The 17,738-nt window shown below is 39.6% G+C and overlaps 1 protein-coding gene across 1 annotated transcript in view; it reads right to left on the reverse strand.

Annotated features, from left to right (window-relative positions):
- Positions 1–2,266: 2,266 nt before the first annotated feature.
- The window catches only part of ARHGAP15 (Rho GTPase activating protein 15), a 662,169-nt gene continuing 646,697 nt past the window's right edge, over positions 2,267–17,738 (reverse strand). The window contains exon 14 of the mRNA XM_017342824.3: positions 2,267–2,630. Within this exon, the coding sequence (XP_017198313.1) occupies positions 2,447–2,630 (184 nt within the window). The 3' untranslated portion in view covers positions 2,267–2,446. The remainder of the gene's footprint in view (positions 2,631–17,738) is intronic.

Consider the following 17,738-nt stretch of genomic DNA (forward strand, 5'->3'; position numbering starts at 1 on the left):
GCATTTAACCTAGCTGTCAAGATGCCCATGTCTCACATCCAAGGATCTGTGTTAAGCTCCCGGTTTCAGCCCCAGTCCAGTCCTGACATTTGCAGGCATTTTGGGAGTGAACCGGAGTTCTCTCACCCTCTCTCTCAATATCTCTGTAATATCAGTAAACGAAAATGTTAAAAAGTTAGGACTTGAGACCCAGCTCCATGGTTCAGCTGGTTAAAGCTGCGGCCTGCAGTGCCAGCATCCCATATGGGCTCTGGTTTGAGTCCTGGCTGCTCCATTTCCCATCTAGCTCCCTGTTAATATGCCTGGGAGTGCAACAGAGGATGGCCCAAGTGCTTGGGCCGCTGCACCCATGTGGGAGACCCAGAAGAAGTTCCTAGCTCCCAGCTTCAGATCAACTCAGCTCTGGCCTTTGCAGCCATTCTGGGAGTGAACCAGCAGATGGAAGATCTCTCTCTGTCTCCCCTTCTCTCTCTCTGTAACTGTGTCTTTCAAACAAACAAATAAATAAATGTTAAAAATAAAATTTGTCTTTAAAGAAGAGAGTATGTTTATGGGATATGTTTCTGGGGCCACAAATAGTATTTACAAAAAAATCCAGTGGTAAGTGCTTTGAACTGTCATTTTGCTTCAGAAAAACAACCATTCAAATGCTGTATTTATAAATTTCATCATGTAGCATCAAGAATAGCTGGACTCTGTTTATATATAGCCAAACATTCTTTTTTTTTTTTTTTTTTTTTTCAAGGGAGAGGGTTTATTGGGGAAACCTATCAGGCTGGAGGGAAGGGGTGAAGAAGGAAAAGAGAGAGAAGGAGAGTATAAGAGAGAGAGAGACAAAGAGGAGAGGAGCTAGCGAGGAGAGAAGAGAGAAGAGATGAGATGGGGAGAGGAGAGCCAAGAGACCCACGTGTTCAGGCACAGGCCCTTTTAAAACTGCTGGATAGCGGGCAGGGAAGCAGGAGCAGCGAATCCCATTAGGATGGGGCTGGAGCTTGACAACAGTGGTTGGGCCATGTGGCCACCTGGCTTGCAGCAATGGCAGGAAGGAGCCAAGGCATAGGATGTAAATCAGGGTGTAGATCGCGTCATAGATAAAACTGTGCCATTTTTCTAACATTTTGCCCTTTTGTTTTTTAGAAAGCAGGCATTGTATGGGATTACATCAGCCCAAAAGTCCAGGAGGGGAGAAGGGGTGATGGTCTGTCTTCTACAGCTGCTTCCTGCTGCCTGGGGCTAAGTTGTTATCTCCTGGGTGGGGAGTCACCTATATCCCTGCAGCAGCATTTGGTTGACCACCCGGTTGCTGAAGGCCTTCGTTTGTTCCATTATCACCTGCTGTAAACACTTAAACAGACACTGTAGTATAAAAGACAGGGTGAGAATAGTAACCAATGATTCTAAGAGTAGCATTAACCAGGTAATGAGAGGGTTTCATAGAGGAGAGGAAATGGGGGGAGGGTCTCTGGACCCTTGTGGGAACAATTTGATGGATGTGGCTTAAAGCTGATTCCAGCCAAGACTGGGAGAAAAGCCACTAGCCAAACATTCTTGAGATAGGAAATATATCTGTTTTGGTTGAGAACCTGATCTTCATTCTGTATTAAAATTATTAGCTTCTGTTTCCTACCTCTTTTGCTGCCACCTGCATAGACCAGGAATATGGGGACAAACCTGAAGCAGCACGGGTTGTGCTAAGGCACATGTATGTGAACCCACGCCCTTTATTATTATTATTATTATTATTTTGACAGGCAGAGTTAGTGAGAGAGAGAGAGACAGAGAGAAAGGTCTTCCTTTTCTGTTGGTTTGCCCCCCAAATGGCTGCTAAGGCCGGTGCTGCGCCCATCCAAAGCCAGGAACCAGGTGCTCCCTCCTGGTCTCCCATGCGGGTGCAGGGCCCACGCACCTGGACCATCCTCCACTGCCTTCCCGGGCCACAGCAGAGAACTGGAATGGAAGAGGAGCAACCAGGACAGAATCTGGCACCCCAACCGGGACTAGAACCTGGGGTGCCAGCACCGCAGGCAGAGGATTAGCCTAGTGAAACGCAGCGCCGGCCGAACCCATGCCTTTAACTACACTCTCACACTCACTCACACACCTGCACAGCAACCCATCTGAGGCCTAGGAGCAGCGCTGAAGCTGTTTCCTAGATGTGTGCTGTACTCTGTATAGTTATTTAATAGTGCGATGCACACCTCATGTGTCCCTGTACTGCTGGGAGGAGCAGCATTGAAGGGGTAAATGTAGAACACATATAGGCAAATATTGTCAATTATTTTATTCAAATGTTTGGAACTTAAACACAAAACCATGATTAAGTTTTCACAAAATGAGGCATCTGTCACTTGAAAGGAAAAAAATATTTCAGAAATATGTTTACAGAAAAGTAAAAATATTAGGCATCAAGACAGATGTGAACATCTTCAGTAACTTGTCTTGTCTGTCAGTCTTCCTCTGAGCCGAAGATGCTGTTGTACTCGCTCAGCATGAGCTCAGCTATCTGGTTTTGGTACACCATGTGCACTGCCATGTTCCCGCTTTCATTTTCAGCTCTCAGAAGGGTGGGTCCAAATACAATCCCTAAGCTTTGCGTGGACATGAGGTTCTTGGAGGCTTTGGCCACTATCCTGTGGAAAGAGAGAGAGAGAGAAACGCCATTGGAGTTTGAAGTGAAATAGTTGCTACTTTAGAATTATAAAGCAGTTTTATAGTTTCAGGAAAATAGCTGCCTTGTAACACTACTAAATCCTCCGTCTCATGCTTTATTCTATGGAAATCGAACCTATGACTTTGGGGGGAAGAATATATTGCCTTCTCCACATTTTTATCCCCATAATACCTTGCCATCCTGGGTGCTGAATAAATATTTGTGAAATAAATGAAGCAATATATTACAAAGCAAAACTTGCTGTGGAGTTAACAAGGTTCAGCATCAGAAGGGCTTATAGTTAATGGAGGAGACAGGTGAGATGCATGAAAATACATATTAGAATCCAAATAGAATAAATAGTACAAAATATACATAATGAATAATGGAAGGTAGACATACGGACTGAGGAAACACTAAGCTTTTAGTGATTAAGTTAATGTTCTTGGCAAATGCTAAACGGAATATGTTTTTGTGAGGAGGTAGATTCTGAGACATTTAGGTATATGGCAAAATTCTAAGTGTCTCCATTCATTGGGATAGCCAGCTTAGCTAACGCCTCAATAAAATGCAGAATCCTGTAGCATTCACACAGGAAAAGAGTCCTATTGGAATAAAGAAAAACTGGCTTTTGTGAGGACTGTATGGAGAACTGGAATATGCATGAAACTTTAGTATATGATTCTACTGATGTTAATGCCTTTCCTGTTTCAACACAGGACCCCTAAAAAAGAAAATAAAGCCCCATTCTAAAAATTGGGACTTAAAAAAATAATGCTTATTCTTACAACTGAAGCCTACTTGGTTTTATATTAAAATTCAGAAGAATGAAATACTAAGAAATACTCCACTCTGAACTCTATGAGACATTCTGACCCAAAGGAAATCTGTGTGTAGAGAATACAGCAAGACAACACAACATTTTCTTATAAGATAATTGCCAAGATAATTGGTTCTGTGGCCTCCGAACTCAGCCTGGAACATTGTTGAGTTGGTTAGACTTCAGCAACTCTGGCCTACTTGGGCCCACACAGTTCTGAATCAGAGGAGGCAAGGAGACTCACTTCATTACTATCCCTTCACAAACCCAAACTTCTGAAGTACCACTTCCATGATCAAAGGGCCATGCCATCCCACTCCTGAAACAGACTTGGGAGGACCAAAGCTATACACGCACTGACTTGCACCTGCCCACAGCACTTACATTGTACTCATAACAATTCCATGAAATAGCCTCTATTATTAGGCCTCTTTTCCCAACGAAAAAACTGAGATGGAGACAGAGTGGTGTAACAGCTGATGTTGCACAGAGCTGAGGCTCAAACCCAGGGAATTGGGCCCGCACCATGGCAGCATCATTGCTGGAGTAACTTCTATGATTCCTGGGCTTAGCAACTGTGATGACTTTTCACTCTGCCAATGATTATATGATTCATCCTAAGAAGGTGGGAGTCTTTATTCCTCACTGTAAAATTGTGATTGACAGTCTGGTTATAGTGTATTGCTTTGTGCACAAAGCGATTGTCAAGTTTGGACTGAATAGTCAAGCTATTCTGCCTCCCATCTCCCTTTTTCTTTTGCTTAAATGGAGAACATTTGCACCTGTGAGTTCTGTTGGCATGGCTACATTTTTGCAAGGGATTCTTGTATTTTTAGAGTACCAGGGAGTTATCTGAGATTTCAAATTTGGAGTTTCTGCTGGAATATAAGAAGCTATGCCACTTTGCTACTTCATTACTAAAAACCTATAGAATGATTTATGTGCCCTTCTACTTGGGATAGGTTTTTGCTTCCCTTTCCAAATTTACCTTAGTTTAAGCTCTCTCTTGAGCTTTTCCAAGAAATTGATACTATAAAAACCATTAGTATGATTCTGTATGAAGGAAAAGGAGGTTTTCTCTTTTCATTTTAAATTAATACCTTTTTATGATACCAAGTCTTTCACTGACTCCACTGCTTGCACAATAAAAGCAAGCTGTTAAAAGCAAAGAGGGAGAAAGATAGCATAACTAATCAATTGAGTACCTATTAGGTAAAAATTGCTTTAGCAACTTTCCTGTTGGGAAGAAAGATCTCAATCAGTAAGATTTATCTAACAAGAGAACAGGACTCAGGTACAGGCCATGCAGAAGTTAGGGTCCAAAGCACAGGGGCATGGGCAGGATTAAGGTCAATGACCTATAACAGGGTGTCTTGGTCAGAGTCAAAGAACACTGGGATCTGGGGTCTAGGGGACATAAGGTGCAAGGGGTGACATGAAGATAAACTGAGGATTCAAGACCTATTTAATTGTGGTTATAATTTCAGTTGGTGGCAAAGACAGTGAGATTTGAGATAATTGTGAGCCAAAGCTGAGTCAAAGACACTATATCAAGGCAGGACCATGAGCTAATGACTGGAGAAGCCAGTTGTGCTTTGGGAAGGTCACTGGAAAGAGGTGTGCAGCACCAGAGGAGCTCAGGTGGTAGATGGGGTAGCACCTCTCCAGAGGGCCCAGAAAGAGCCATTCAGTGGGACTCAGACCTTCAGGGGAGAGCAAGAAGGCTAGACTTTTTTTTCTATCTCCCCATAGTTCTTTATATTTTTCCTGCTCAGTTAAAGGTTGATCCTGGAGCCCAGAGGAGGAAACAAAGACCGAGTTTAAATAGAAGGAAGAGTAGAAGGCTAGAGCAGTGTCCAAATCCCATTCAGGTAGATTTCTCTCTCAGGGCCACTGGGTCATGGAGGGCAATTTCTGCAATGGATTTCTGCTAATTGCATCAGCTTGTAAATTTCCTCTGACTAATGTTCATTCTGGGCATGTGTAAATATGGAATACTCTTTGTACCTCAACCTTGTGTCCTTCATGCCTATGTCTGCACACTTTCCATTTGATTTTATTAAAACTCTAATGTATAAGTGATTTAAAATAATCTTGTAGAAAGTACAATTTTTGAAATAACACATAGTTTTCTGTCCATGTTATATTTACATTACTACTGGTTAAATATCTTAGTGGCTTGGAATTTTTTTCTAAGTTAGGAAATCAAGTTACTTGCAACAAGTTTTAGAAAAATCAAATGTAGTTAAGAAAGTTAATAAAATGTAGACCCATATTATGTTAAATATAAGTTGCTTTGCTTATTTACTGGTACAAAGTATGTCCCAATGTGTGTTTCTGTGTGTGTAAGTGTGTGAATAAATTGGCAATTTGTTTTCTATCAAGCTAAGTATAGTTGGTGTGTTGACAAATCAATCCATCTTTAAATTAGAAGACACTGAGAATAGAGACAGTTTGGAGAAGTCACTGATTCCATAACTGCATTGATCATGTTGAAGGTAAATATTCTTTCCAATAGACTGTGGTGATAGACATTTCCAACAAAGAAGGCCTTCAGATTTGGGGGTGTCTGGGAATATATATTAATGCTGTTATAAATGTCACTATTTGAATACAAACTTACCTGTTTCCTACCTTGCTAGACTGCTGTTTAGTTAAATGATTGACTTAGGAACTACACAGAGAGTCAAACAATTTCAAAAATACCATCCTGCAAAAATTATTTATGTCTCTGTCTTTTTTTTTAACTTTTATTTAATGAATATAAATTTCCAAAGTACGATTTATGGATTACAATGGCTTCCCCCACATACCGTCCCTCCCACCTGCAACCCTCCCCTCTCCCACTCCCTCTCCCCTTCCATTCACATCAAGATTCATTTTCGATTCTCTTTATCTACAGAAGATCAGCTTAGTATACATTAAGTAAGGATTTCAACAGTTTGCTCCCACACAGAAACATAAAGTGAAAAATAATAGATGATTTTTTTGAATGATGATGAAATCAGATCAGACCTATTGTCATGTTTAATCCCATTGAGAGTCAAGTTGGGAGTTGATAATTTCTTTTTTTTTCTTTTTTTTTTTTTTACAGAGGATCAGTTTAGTATACATTAAGTAAAGATTTCAACAGTTTGCACCCCCATAGAAACACAAAGTGAAATATATTGTTTGAGTACTCGTTATAGCATTAAATCTCAATGTACAGCACATTAAGGACAGAGATCCTACATGAGGAGTAAGTGCACAGTGACTCCTGTTGTTGTATGTCTCTGTCTTTTATTAACCTCACATCCATGGATGTCCTAACTTCCACTCTCACTGCGGGGACCAGCTGGGCATTGCTAGTGCATTATTTCTAAAGGCTTTAATTAGTGAAACAAATCTAAAGGAGAAACATAAGCTACCGAAAGAAATATGTGGGATCCTCAGGAAGTTCATGGAAATGTGTCTTATGAAAAGACTACACATGGACTTTGAAAGTTTTTATATCAAAATAAACTTAACTTCTAATTCAAGTTTTTCCAAAAACTTTGAGGCATCCTTGTAAAACCCTGAATGGAAAAAAAAATTCAATCTGGTATCTAAGATGGAAAACCTCAGAATCAATAAGTCCTACTTCCAGTAGCTTAAGCTACAAGTGATTTGTGTGTTGTAGGGGAGAAAGTGATTCAGAAACCATATAGATTTTTACTATTCAGCCATTCATCTGGAGCAATTTTATCTAAAGTAAGTTGTGCAAAACACCCTTTATGTGATGTTTCATGAAAGTGGTAGTCCAAAGTAATAGTTTTGAAGAAAATCACGTGCCAGTTTCTCCTCTTGGAAATTCACAATGCACAAAAGCACAGTAAAGGCTCTGAGGAATCCAGCAGAAAACAGCCCTTTCCTGTCTCTGGTTAATTTGTGTCTTTGATTTGCTTGTTAGTCATTATAGAGATTCTCCTTTCTGAGGACACCGGGAAGGGTGTTTTAGGAAATGCTACCGCATTGGGCTTTCCTAGAGACCTACAGAGTGTAGGCCTGATGATACTATGCTTTCTACCATCCTATGTTCCACTGGCTTTACAACTCTGCAGCACCTAACTCAAATGTGGTCACATTGTGGTCAATTCTGGCCAGTTCCACCCCTCCAGGAGGGCTTAGATTTCATTGGCCTTTATACTCCATGACTTTATACTCCATGAGCAAAATTTAACCTGCTTTCAGCAAACAAATAAAAGGGGTTCCCCCTTTTTATGAAAAAACAAAAACCAAAAAGCAAAAGAACAAATTTGAACACAGAAAGTAAGGGCAAAGACGTGATTGAGATCTTAACACGCAATGAATTGTTGGGTGGGTAAGAAGGCGCAAAAGTGTTTAGATCTTATATCATCAATATTTGGAAATTCCTCTTGAGGTCTGTTTACCCGCCATTAATTTACTACCAAGGAATCTTTACAACAAAGATATCTGAGTCTAAGCAACATGAAGAACTCAATGTTTAGTACCTATGGATGCTTGACTAATAGGAAAAACCTATGCTTCAACTCTTTGGAGAGAGACTATTTATAATTGTTTTGTTTAAGATGGCTTGACCAAAATATATAATTATAATTTTATGAATTTGTTCATTATATACTACTTGAGACATACTCATTGTAAAAGCAATTCTTATATGGCTAAATAAAATTTAAGTTTATAAAAATTTGGGATGAGTAAGAATACATTTTTTCTGGCAAAAGCCAAAAAGTGATATTTAGCTTACAGCATAAAAAGAAGAGTAAATGCCAGAGCTACTTTTTGTCAGGCCCAAATGAAAGAAGCAATGATCCATCAATTTAAGATTATTTTAGAAACAGTCTAGAATCCAATGCTACAGATGTTGGACCCCAGACCAAAAAAAAAAAAAAAAAAAAAAAAGAAAGAAAGAAAGAAAGAAAGAAACCTCTTAAATAAGCTTTATGCTGGGTAAGTTTTTCCAAAAGTGAGCTGAATTGCTAATTCAAAGAAATCTCTTTGTTCCGTAAAATTATAGTCAAATGACTAAAAGTAAAGGAGAGCTTTACCATAAAACTAAAAATTAATGCTGAATTTAGAAGATTGAAACATTTAATAATAGTCCAACTCCAAACAGATATATGGATGCAAACTTCCTTTTAAGTTTGTGCTTTGCTGTTACCATAGTGACTTGCAAAAGATGTTGAAAGGCACATAATTGCCTGCAGGACTTGTTTCCAGTTATGGAGGTGTGTTAGAACCATTCCCTGCCTGTCTGTGGTGTGCTGTGATTTTCCAACACATGTAACTCCAGTATGGTTTCACTTGAGGAAGAGTGTGGTGATAAATGTAGCCCTGCCATCAGGTGACACTTGGCTTGCAGAATACAGCTCAGCCACTGCATGTGAAATGTTAATTGTGACTTTGACCACTTAACTGAGAGGCTGTTAAAAATAGAATAAATTTTCAATATGCTCAACTTATGTTTCTTATGTGCTATAACTATTTTGGGGGGATCCATGCTAACCATATGTTTGCCTACCCTCAATTTGCACAAACTGTACTGCTGTCTACACTGGCCTTTCTCTAAGATTGGGGACTTAGCAGAAATTCTGCTTTCTCTTTTAAAGTCATTTTTGTGCATCAGAAAAGTTTTCAAATAATGCAAAAGCAGGAGGGCACTCATAAGTGTGTTTGCATTTAATAATAATGTATTTCAAGGTTTCATTCATGGATCATTCAGTCATTTTTTATGTCAATTTATGAATTAATTGGTTTGCACTAAATAAGTCTTCAATTTTATATTGGAACAGTATAACATTGTTATTTTCCAGAATAATTTGATGACTATCATCCTAAATGTGAATTATTACTATATTCTGACATTTTTGCTTTTAAATAACCTGTAAAGCCATGTATATATAATTCTCTCACAGCACATTACAGAAAAGCAGCCTTATATTGCAGTTGCATATTGATAGCATAGCCTGAGTTTTTGCATTTATTGAGCCTCTTTGCACCGATTTCAATGTAAAGATTAAAACATTTTCAATTATTCACTTGTTTTGAATTTTTATTGATTAGATATTATAGAGATATGCTAACATATCTTTAAATTAATAATCAGAATATCTAGTAAGGTGTGAGGACTGAAAAGTAAAAAGGAAAACAAGGAGAAGCTGGGGTGCAGCAGGTTAACGCCCTGGCCTGAAGCACCGGCATACCATATGGGTGCTGGTTCGAGACCTGGCTGCTCCACTTCCAGTCCGGCTCTCTGCTATGGCCTGGGAAAGCAATAGGAGATGGCCCAAGTTCTTGGTACCCTGCACCCATGTGGGAGACCCAGAGGAAGCTCCTGGCTCCTGGCTTCAGATCTGTTCAGTTCAGCTATGGCTGTTGCGACCATTTGAGGAGTGAACCATCAGGTGGAAGACCTCTCTCTCTCTCTCTCTCTGCCTCTCCTTCTCTCTCTGTGTAACTCTGACTTTGAAATAAATAAATAAATCTTTAAAGAAAAAAAAAGGAAAACAAGGAATAGCCCATAAGCTTTAATTAGTGATTTATTTCCAGTTGGAATATGCATTCTGTGTGCTCACAACAACTGCAGATAAAATGGGAACTCACAGTCAAATCTCTAACATAGAAAATATCAAAAAGGAACATTAAGTGTGGTTAATATTTGCTGAAGATCTTCTATTTGCTAATCACAGTGTTTCATACATATCACAATTTTTAAAGGAGATTTAAAAATCAAAATTTTCTTGCTTATAAAATAAGACATTGTGTAACAACAAATTAGAAAAGTTTGAAAGAGTATAGTAAAGAAAAAATGCTGGTAACTCAAAGAAACCATGTGTTAACCAGAGGCAGTTTTGCACCCCCCAACTCTCCCCTCCTAACCCTCCAGGGCATCTGGCAGTGTCTAGAGACATTTTTGATTTTCATTGACTGGTTGGGGTGGGAAACTGCCACTGGCATCTAGTGGGTAGAAGTACAGGATGCTGCTAAACATTCTATAGTGCACAGAACAGTCCCCCATCCCTGAGAATTATGCAGCTCAAAATGGGCATAGCGTGAGGTTGAAAAACCCTGCCTTAGGGTGAAACAGTGGAAGTGCAACAGCTAGAGCAATGATTCTCAAACTTTATTGCCCATGGATAATCTGGAAGGCGTACTGAAGCACAGACTGTTGGGCTCTACACCCACATTTTGGATTCAGCAAGTCTGAGGAGAGACTTGACAGACTTCACAAGTCACCAGGTGGTTATGACGGATGCTTCTGGACCACACCTTCAGAATCAGCGCCAACCAGGAACTCACGGCTCTTTTTCTTAAAACATGGTAACATGGGGCCTAGTAGATTAAACTGCCCCCTGAAATGCTGGCATCCCATAAGGGCGCTGGTTTGAGTCCTGGCTGCTCCACTTCTGATCCAGCTCTTTGCTAAAGCACCTGGGAAAGCAATAGAGCATGGCCCAAGAGCTTGGGCCCCTGCACCCACATGGGAGACCTGGAAGAAGCTCCTGGCTCCTGGCTTTGGCCTAGCCCAGCTATTTGGGGATTGAATCAGACGATGGAAGACTTCTCTGTCTCTGTCTCTGTCTCTCTGTCTCTCTCTCTGTAACTCTTTCAAATAAATAAATAAATCTTTTATAAATAAATATGGTAACAAATAGGAGGGTCTATTTATTAGTCCTGTTAGCATGAATATTATTCTTTTTTTAAAAAAAGTTTATTTACATGTTAATTGACTTGAAAAATACAGAGAGCAAGAAAGAGACAGAGAGAGAGGGAGAGAGAGAGATTATCCTCCATCTGTTGGTCTGCTCCCCCAGTGACCACAACAGCCAGGGACTGATTAGGCTGAAGCCAGGAGCCCGCATCTCCATCTGGGTTTCTCACACTGGTGCCAGAGGTCCAAGTATTTGAGCCACTATCTACTGTTTCCCATGATGCATTAGCAGGAAACCTGATTGGAAGCTGAGTAGCTGGGACTTGAATCAGCACCCAGATATGGGATTTGGGTGTCCCAGGCAGCAGCTTAACCCACTGTGGCACAACAGCTGCCCTAATATTATTATTTTTAAAATGAGAAAAGTGGTCTGTTGTTCTTTGAAATCCAGATTCTTTGAAGTTAAGAAATGAGGAAGAATTTAACAAAAGCAAATAAGCCGCCATGTGTATTTTCTCTCTCCTTTCTATTGAGAAATTTTAAGCTCATTTTAGGTTTATTTTATTCATTTGTATAACAAAGCTAATACATAAATTTGAAAAAATGTACTAAAAAGGAATATCTAGAGTAAAACAAAAACTTTCTTTGCTTCCTAGTCACACTCCCTCATAATAACTATAACAGATGGGTGTTGTTGCTGGATGTTTTCCTGCAGCCATCCATCTACCTATCTGTATACCTATCTCCATTTATCTATATAATATTATAATATATATGTACTATAAAATAGGAAACTATTATAAAATAATGCATAGTTTACATATATAATTTTATTCCCTTTTAAAAAGGATGAGATAAAGAAAAATACATAATGTGCTATAATTTGCTTTTTTTCCCCGTTAACCATATAGCGTGGGCATCTTTCCAAGTCAGTACATATAAAAATACCTCATTTTTTAAAAAAGTTGTTACATTTTATAGTATAGAGATACCTTAATTTATTTAACCATTCCCCTGCCTATGGGCTTTTATTGCTTCTAATTCTTTGCTATTATAGACAATACCACAATAAGCACCTTTGTATATACGGATTTTAAAGTTTTTATGCATTAAGTAGAATAACTTTTCATTATTTTTGTTTTGTATATATTTTCCAAATTCTTTTGTTCTTTCATTTTATTGCTTAAATGTTGAGGTTGTCATATCTAGTACAAATTTTGGAGTTTCTAATATGCTTCTTATTCTAAAAGAGATTCTTATTCTCTAAAGAGATCAGATAAATATCAGTTTCCTTCCACTTTAATAAAAAGATTTCATTTTTTTAACTACCATCTAATTCTTCTTAACTATATTTTAGCATATGCAATGTGATGGCAGTCTAAATATGCTGTTTTCAAAAAAGTTAGCTAATTTCCTCAATAACACTTGTTGAACAAGATATTCATTTTCCATCGATTTGTAGCTCTCCCTTTTTTGTGCAGTCTCCTGCATGCATAGCTGCACACACGCCTGTATATTCTATACTGCCAGTGAGCTCTGTGTATTGTGAACCAGTACTTTGCTGTGTAAATCACTGTAACTTCCTCACGTATTTGGGATGTTCCTCCTCTCATTTTTTTTTCAAAAATGAAAGAAAAATTTTCAGATTAAGTTCTTCAGATGAACAAAGTGAGCCTGAGAAACGCTGAATAACCTGATCAAAACCACACAGGAAGTAAGTGGCAGAGCTGAGATCAAGGGACAGTTCTTTTTACTCTGGGTTACAGAAATTCAATCTACAAACAACTAAGATCCCCAGATTCTGAATTTGAAGCCTAATGGTGAGGTGTGAAGCCCGAGGAAGACCTGGTGGTGGGACTCAGCATGAATTCTGGGATGACGTATTTCAACGTTTCAGTCACTTACTTCACAACCGAGGATACATCCCAATGGATGAGAAGGGTGTCCAAATGGAAAAGAAAACAGAATAATATGTGTCACCCTTTTCTCCAGATTCACACAGTTGTTTTAAACATCTGGAATGATTCATTTTTCATTATGAATTAAAATGCACTATTAGCAAAATCATGGAGAAATTTCAGCCATGGTCTTCCTTAGGCATTTTTCTCAAGCTTTACAATGGTTTGAGCATCCACCTTAGACCATATCAGCAACAAGAGAAGCCTTAATTTTTGTTTTCTGAGCTCTGCTGATAACAGTGATCACCACTCATGATATCAACAGCCTGGAAAGAATTGTTTTGCAATTAGGGAAGAAGAGTTAGGAATATCGCATACTGAGAGTATTTTTAGATAGGAAGAAATAAAAACACTGCTTTTATTCTCTACCTGAATTCATCCAATAAAGTAGTTTAAAAACTAGTAATGACAGTCATATTTCATGCAGAATAACTGAGTGTTGAACATGAAATCAGCCTTAATCTAGTCAGGCAGAATAATGCACTTAATTCTATTAGTGGAAAATATAAAACTTAAATCTTCGTAATGTTAGAGAAACCTAAAAGGAAAATTGTCAGTATGCACAGGCAAAAACCCTCAGCCTATCTTTTATTTTTCCTTTTTATACAGGTGAAGAGAAGAGCTACCTTACTTCCCATTGTGGAGAACTGCACCATGTGTTTGACTATGTTCTTGAAAACTCTCCTTTTTGAAATAATTCCTTGAATAGCTGAAATGGAATCAGTTGCAATTTGGGTCTCATTCAATCATCAACAATCCATTTTACTTTCTGAGAAAACTGTCTTTGATACTTTCTAAAGCGACCTGACTGAAGCAGAATCCTGTGAAACTAGTGAGCACCAAGTTGAATATGCAGCAAAATGCACTCTGAAAAGGAAGAGAGAACACAGGAATGGGAGATGTTTGGTTTGGAGAAAAGAATATGTAGAGGGCCGGCGCCGCAGCTTACTAGGCTAATCCTCCGCCTTGCGGCCCCGGCACACCGGGTTCTAGTCCCGGTAGGTGCGCCGGATTCTGTCCCAGTTGCCCCTCTTCCAGGCCAGCTCTCTGCTGTGGCCAGGGAGTGCAGTGGAGGATGGCCCAAGTGCTTGGGCCCTGCACCCCATGGGAGACCAGGAGAAGCACCTGGCTCCTGCCTTCAGATAGGTGCGGCGCGCCGGCCACGGCGGCCATTGGAGGGTGAACCAAAGGCAAAAGGAAGACCTTTGTCTCTCTCTCTCACTGTCCACTCTGCCTGTCAAAAAAAAAAAAAAAAAAAGAATATGTAGGGAAGCCATGGTAAATGAATGTAAAAAGCTATGATATGAAAGAAAAAATCTATTTTTCCTTTTAAATCAGTTATTAGAGTTGGCCTGGAGAATTAGTGTAGTAAGAACAGAAAATGTTTCAAAACAGGAATGAATAATTAAGACAGGTGAGATAATATATGATAACTGAAATTTCTTCCCCACTCTTCCTTGTACCTTTCCCTTCCAAACATATACCTCGTTTGAACAAAACTTGTGAGAGGAATTTAGAATGAAGCATAATTCTTACTGGCTTATCCTATGTAGGGCTTGAAGTTAAAGATATTGATGCTTTTTCTTAGCCATCTAAAATCTGACCATCAAATTCTGGTTTAGCTAAAGCATTCTGTGTAGTTGGAGAAATACAACCCTTTTCAAATAGTACACAATATTTTGCTGAAAGACAGAAACTAAATTTCTCTCTTATACATATGAATGCATCACCTGGACTGTGATTGAGAAATGAATTGTGCATTCCTGCACATGATTTTGTAAATAGGGATGGCAGACTAAGTCATGATTCTGTTGTTCAGCCCCATTCACTGTGATCACCTGCTGTAACAAGTTCTATAAAAAACTGGAAACGTCTACTTTTCAAGGAACTATTATCAAGCATTATATTTGACAATGTCACAGAGGCTCCTGGTCTCCAGGTTGCATTTTTCAATCTGATAATGGTGGTGCTGCTTTGGATGCAGAGATTGGGAACTTGGATCCCCTTTCAAGGAAGGACTTCCTGCCTACTCGCACAGTTAGCAGGTGACTTTCATCTGTTTCCTTCTTCAGAGATTACCTCAAATGCCCTGAGTCATGTTGCTCAAGGGCTCTGACTGATCCCACTATCAATGGAAGTTGCACAATTCTGGCTCACTGAGGGCAACAGTGAGGGCAGGGTCTGTGTCCTCCAGAGGTCCCTGAGGAACTAATGATTTTTTTTTTTTTGGTCCATATAGCAGTTCCCTTTCCACAGTCTCACTGCCACTTCCTCCTTTCCACAAGGGTTGAGCCTTTATAAATATCCTCCACGTCAAATTCTATTTCAGGGTCTCCGTCTCCTTTTGGGGAACTTGCCCCATCAGTGGTCCCAGGAATCAGATGGGGATTTGAAGCTTTGTCACTTGCTGCCTAGTAGGCAATAGAGTCTTTCAATGGTGGCAGTTGCAGACAGGTCCTCACACAAGGTGGAATCTAGTTTTTCAAACTCTGACTAGTGGTGAATTGGTGAGTTGTATCTGTGAATGAGACTAGCTAGTGTAATGTATGAGAGCTTTAAAATAATAGTGGGAGGTAGTGGATAGTAACTACAAAGTCCATTGAGTGGAAGGGCTGTTGCTAAGCATCACTGATACTCTACACTGGGTTGTTTGCAATTATAGAGGACTTTACTCTAAATGAGTGTTGACTGTAGGCAAGGCTTTCACAGAACTAGACTCACTGATAGCCATGGGATGATGAGGCATCGAGATAATAGAAGCCAAGTGGTAGGACTTAATTGCTAGTAGCCAGGTGGGTACAATTTTAATAAAAAGCAACAGTGCCCAAGAAACAGCCAAGGAGACCTGAGTCAGAACATTATGAAGATAGTTAATGGATGCAGAACAAATAGGCTGACAGTAAGGATGAACTTTGTATCACTGTATTAGCATGATATACCTAATCAATGTATTATAAGCTATAGCTGCTTTCTGGGCACTTGGGGGATTCTTGGGTCCAGGGACTAGCAGACAAGAAAAAGACTCACCATCTAGGCAAGTATCATTACACATAATAAGGACAGCTGCTAATATATGTGGCATTTAGGTAATCCACATGGGACTTCCAAGTTCTCTGCTGCTCCATTGTGTGGCTAAAGAACAGGGCAGAAATCCTTATTCGAGAAGACCTCCTGCCACGAGACTGTTGGAGAGAGTCCTTGGCCAATGACTGATCACAGTACATGTACAAAGGCCAAGCCTATTTGGTTCATGTGGACACAGAATGATGGGTCCTGGTGCTGCCATTGGCCAGGTTTTATCCAGCCTACATCATAGTTCGACTGCTCTTTCTTCCCTTTCCTCTTCTACCTCTCCTTTGATTGGTGTTAATAGAAAACCTGAACCATGTTAAATCCAACTTGGCACAGTGGTGAGGAGCTCTGGGGGAAATCAGAGAAGTTCCTGTAGAAAGAGAACTGGTTTGTAAAATAAATAGACCTGAAATCAAATTCAGAGTCTATACCTGACCAGTGCTGTGTTCATGAACCATTCCCTTCCACTTGGAATTTGTGCATTTTCATCAGCAAAAGTTGTATCAAGCCATCATACTGAATCTCTACGATTCTTTGTGTTTTTCACACGTGTTTCTGTCATTCTAGAGAAGAGATTCTCAATCCAGCCTGAATGTTAATATCATTTGTAGAGTGTTCAAAGCATATCGATATTTGGGACTCACCCACAGACAGTCTGTTGCAATTGGCCTGAGCAGAGGCCTGGGTATGTTTTCAAAAGTTTGCATTTGACTCTACTGTACCTGAGGGAAAGAATCTCTTTTTTAGGGAAGACATGCAATCTGGCATGTCAGAATCTTAAATTCTTGTGCGATGTGTATTGACTGTGTGGTCTTAGAAAGGCGTTAGTGGCTGTCTGAGCCTAAAATTCCTCATTTAGAAAAGTGAAGTTAAGGCTAAAACCAAACTTATGGATTGTTTTGAGAATTTTTACAAGCTTAAAAAAAGATTTATTTATTTATTTAGAAAGTCAGAGTTAGAGAGAGAGAGAGAGCGAGAGAGAGAAAGAGAAAGAGAGAGAGCTTCAAGCTGCTGGTTCACTCCCCAGATAGCTGCAATGCCCACTGCTGGGCCACGCCATAGCCAGGAGCTTCATCCAAGTCTCCCACATGGGTGGCAGGGGCCCAAATTCTTGAGTCATCTTTTGCTGCTTTTTCCAGGCCACCAGCAGGGAGCTGGATCTGAAGTGGAGCGTGCAGGATACGAACCAGCTTGCATATAAGATGCCAGTGTCACAGGCAGAGGTTTTACTCACTAAGCCACAATGCTGGTCCCTGTTTTGAGGATTAAATAAAATTTGTAAAAAGGCTAATTTTTATTCTACATGATTACATTTGCTTCTGGCTGTTATTTCTTTATAAACAAAGAAGCAGAGATTAGGACTCCTGAGTTTCCCACTCTGGCTACATCTTTTAGCAAAGGAAAAGGAATGCACAGAGAAGTCTGATTTGCTTGTTCATGGTTAAGAATCAGGACTTTCAGTATCTGAAAAACTTCACAAAGGAAATTGGTGCACAGCCAAGACTGGGGACTTCTTAGCTAAATGATCTGCCCCAAAGTCACACAGCTAATGAAGTCAAAGAACATGGGCTTGACTTTAGATCTTTC

The sequence above is a fragment of the Oryctolagus cuniculus genome, chromosome 3 (assembly GCF_964237555.1).
Source record: "Oryctolagus cuniculus chromosome 3, mOryCun1.1, whole genome shotgun sequence".
NCBI lineage: Eukaryota > Metazoa > Chordata > Mammalia > Lagomorpha > Leporidae > Oryctolagus > Oryctolagus cuniculus.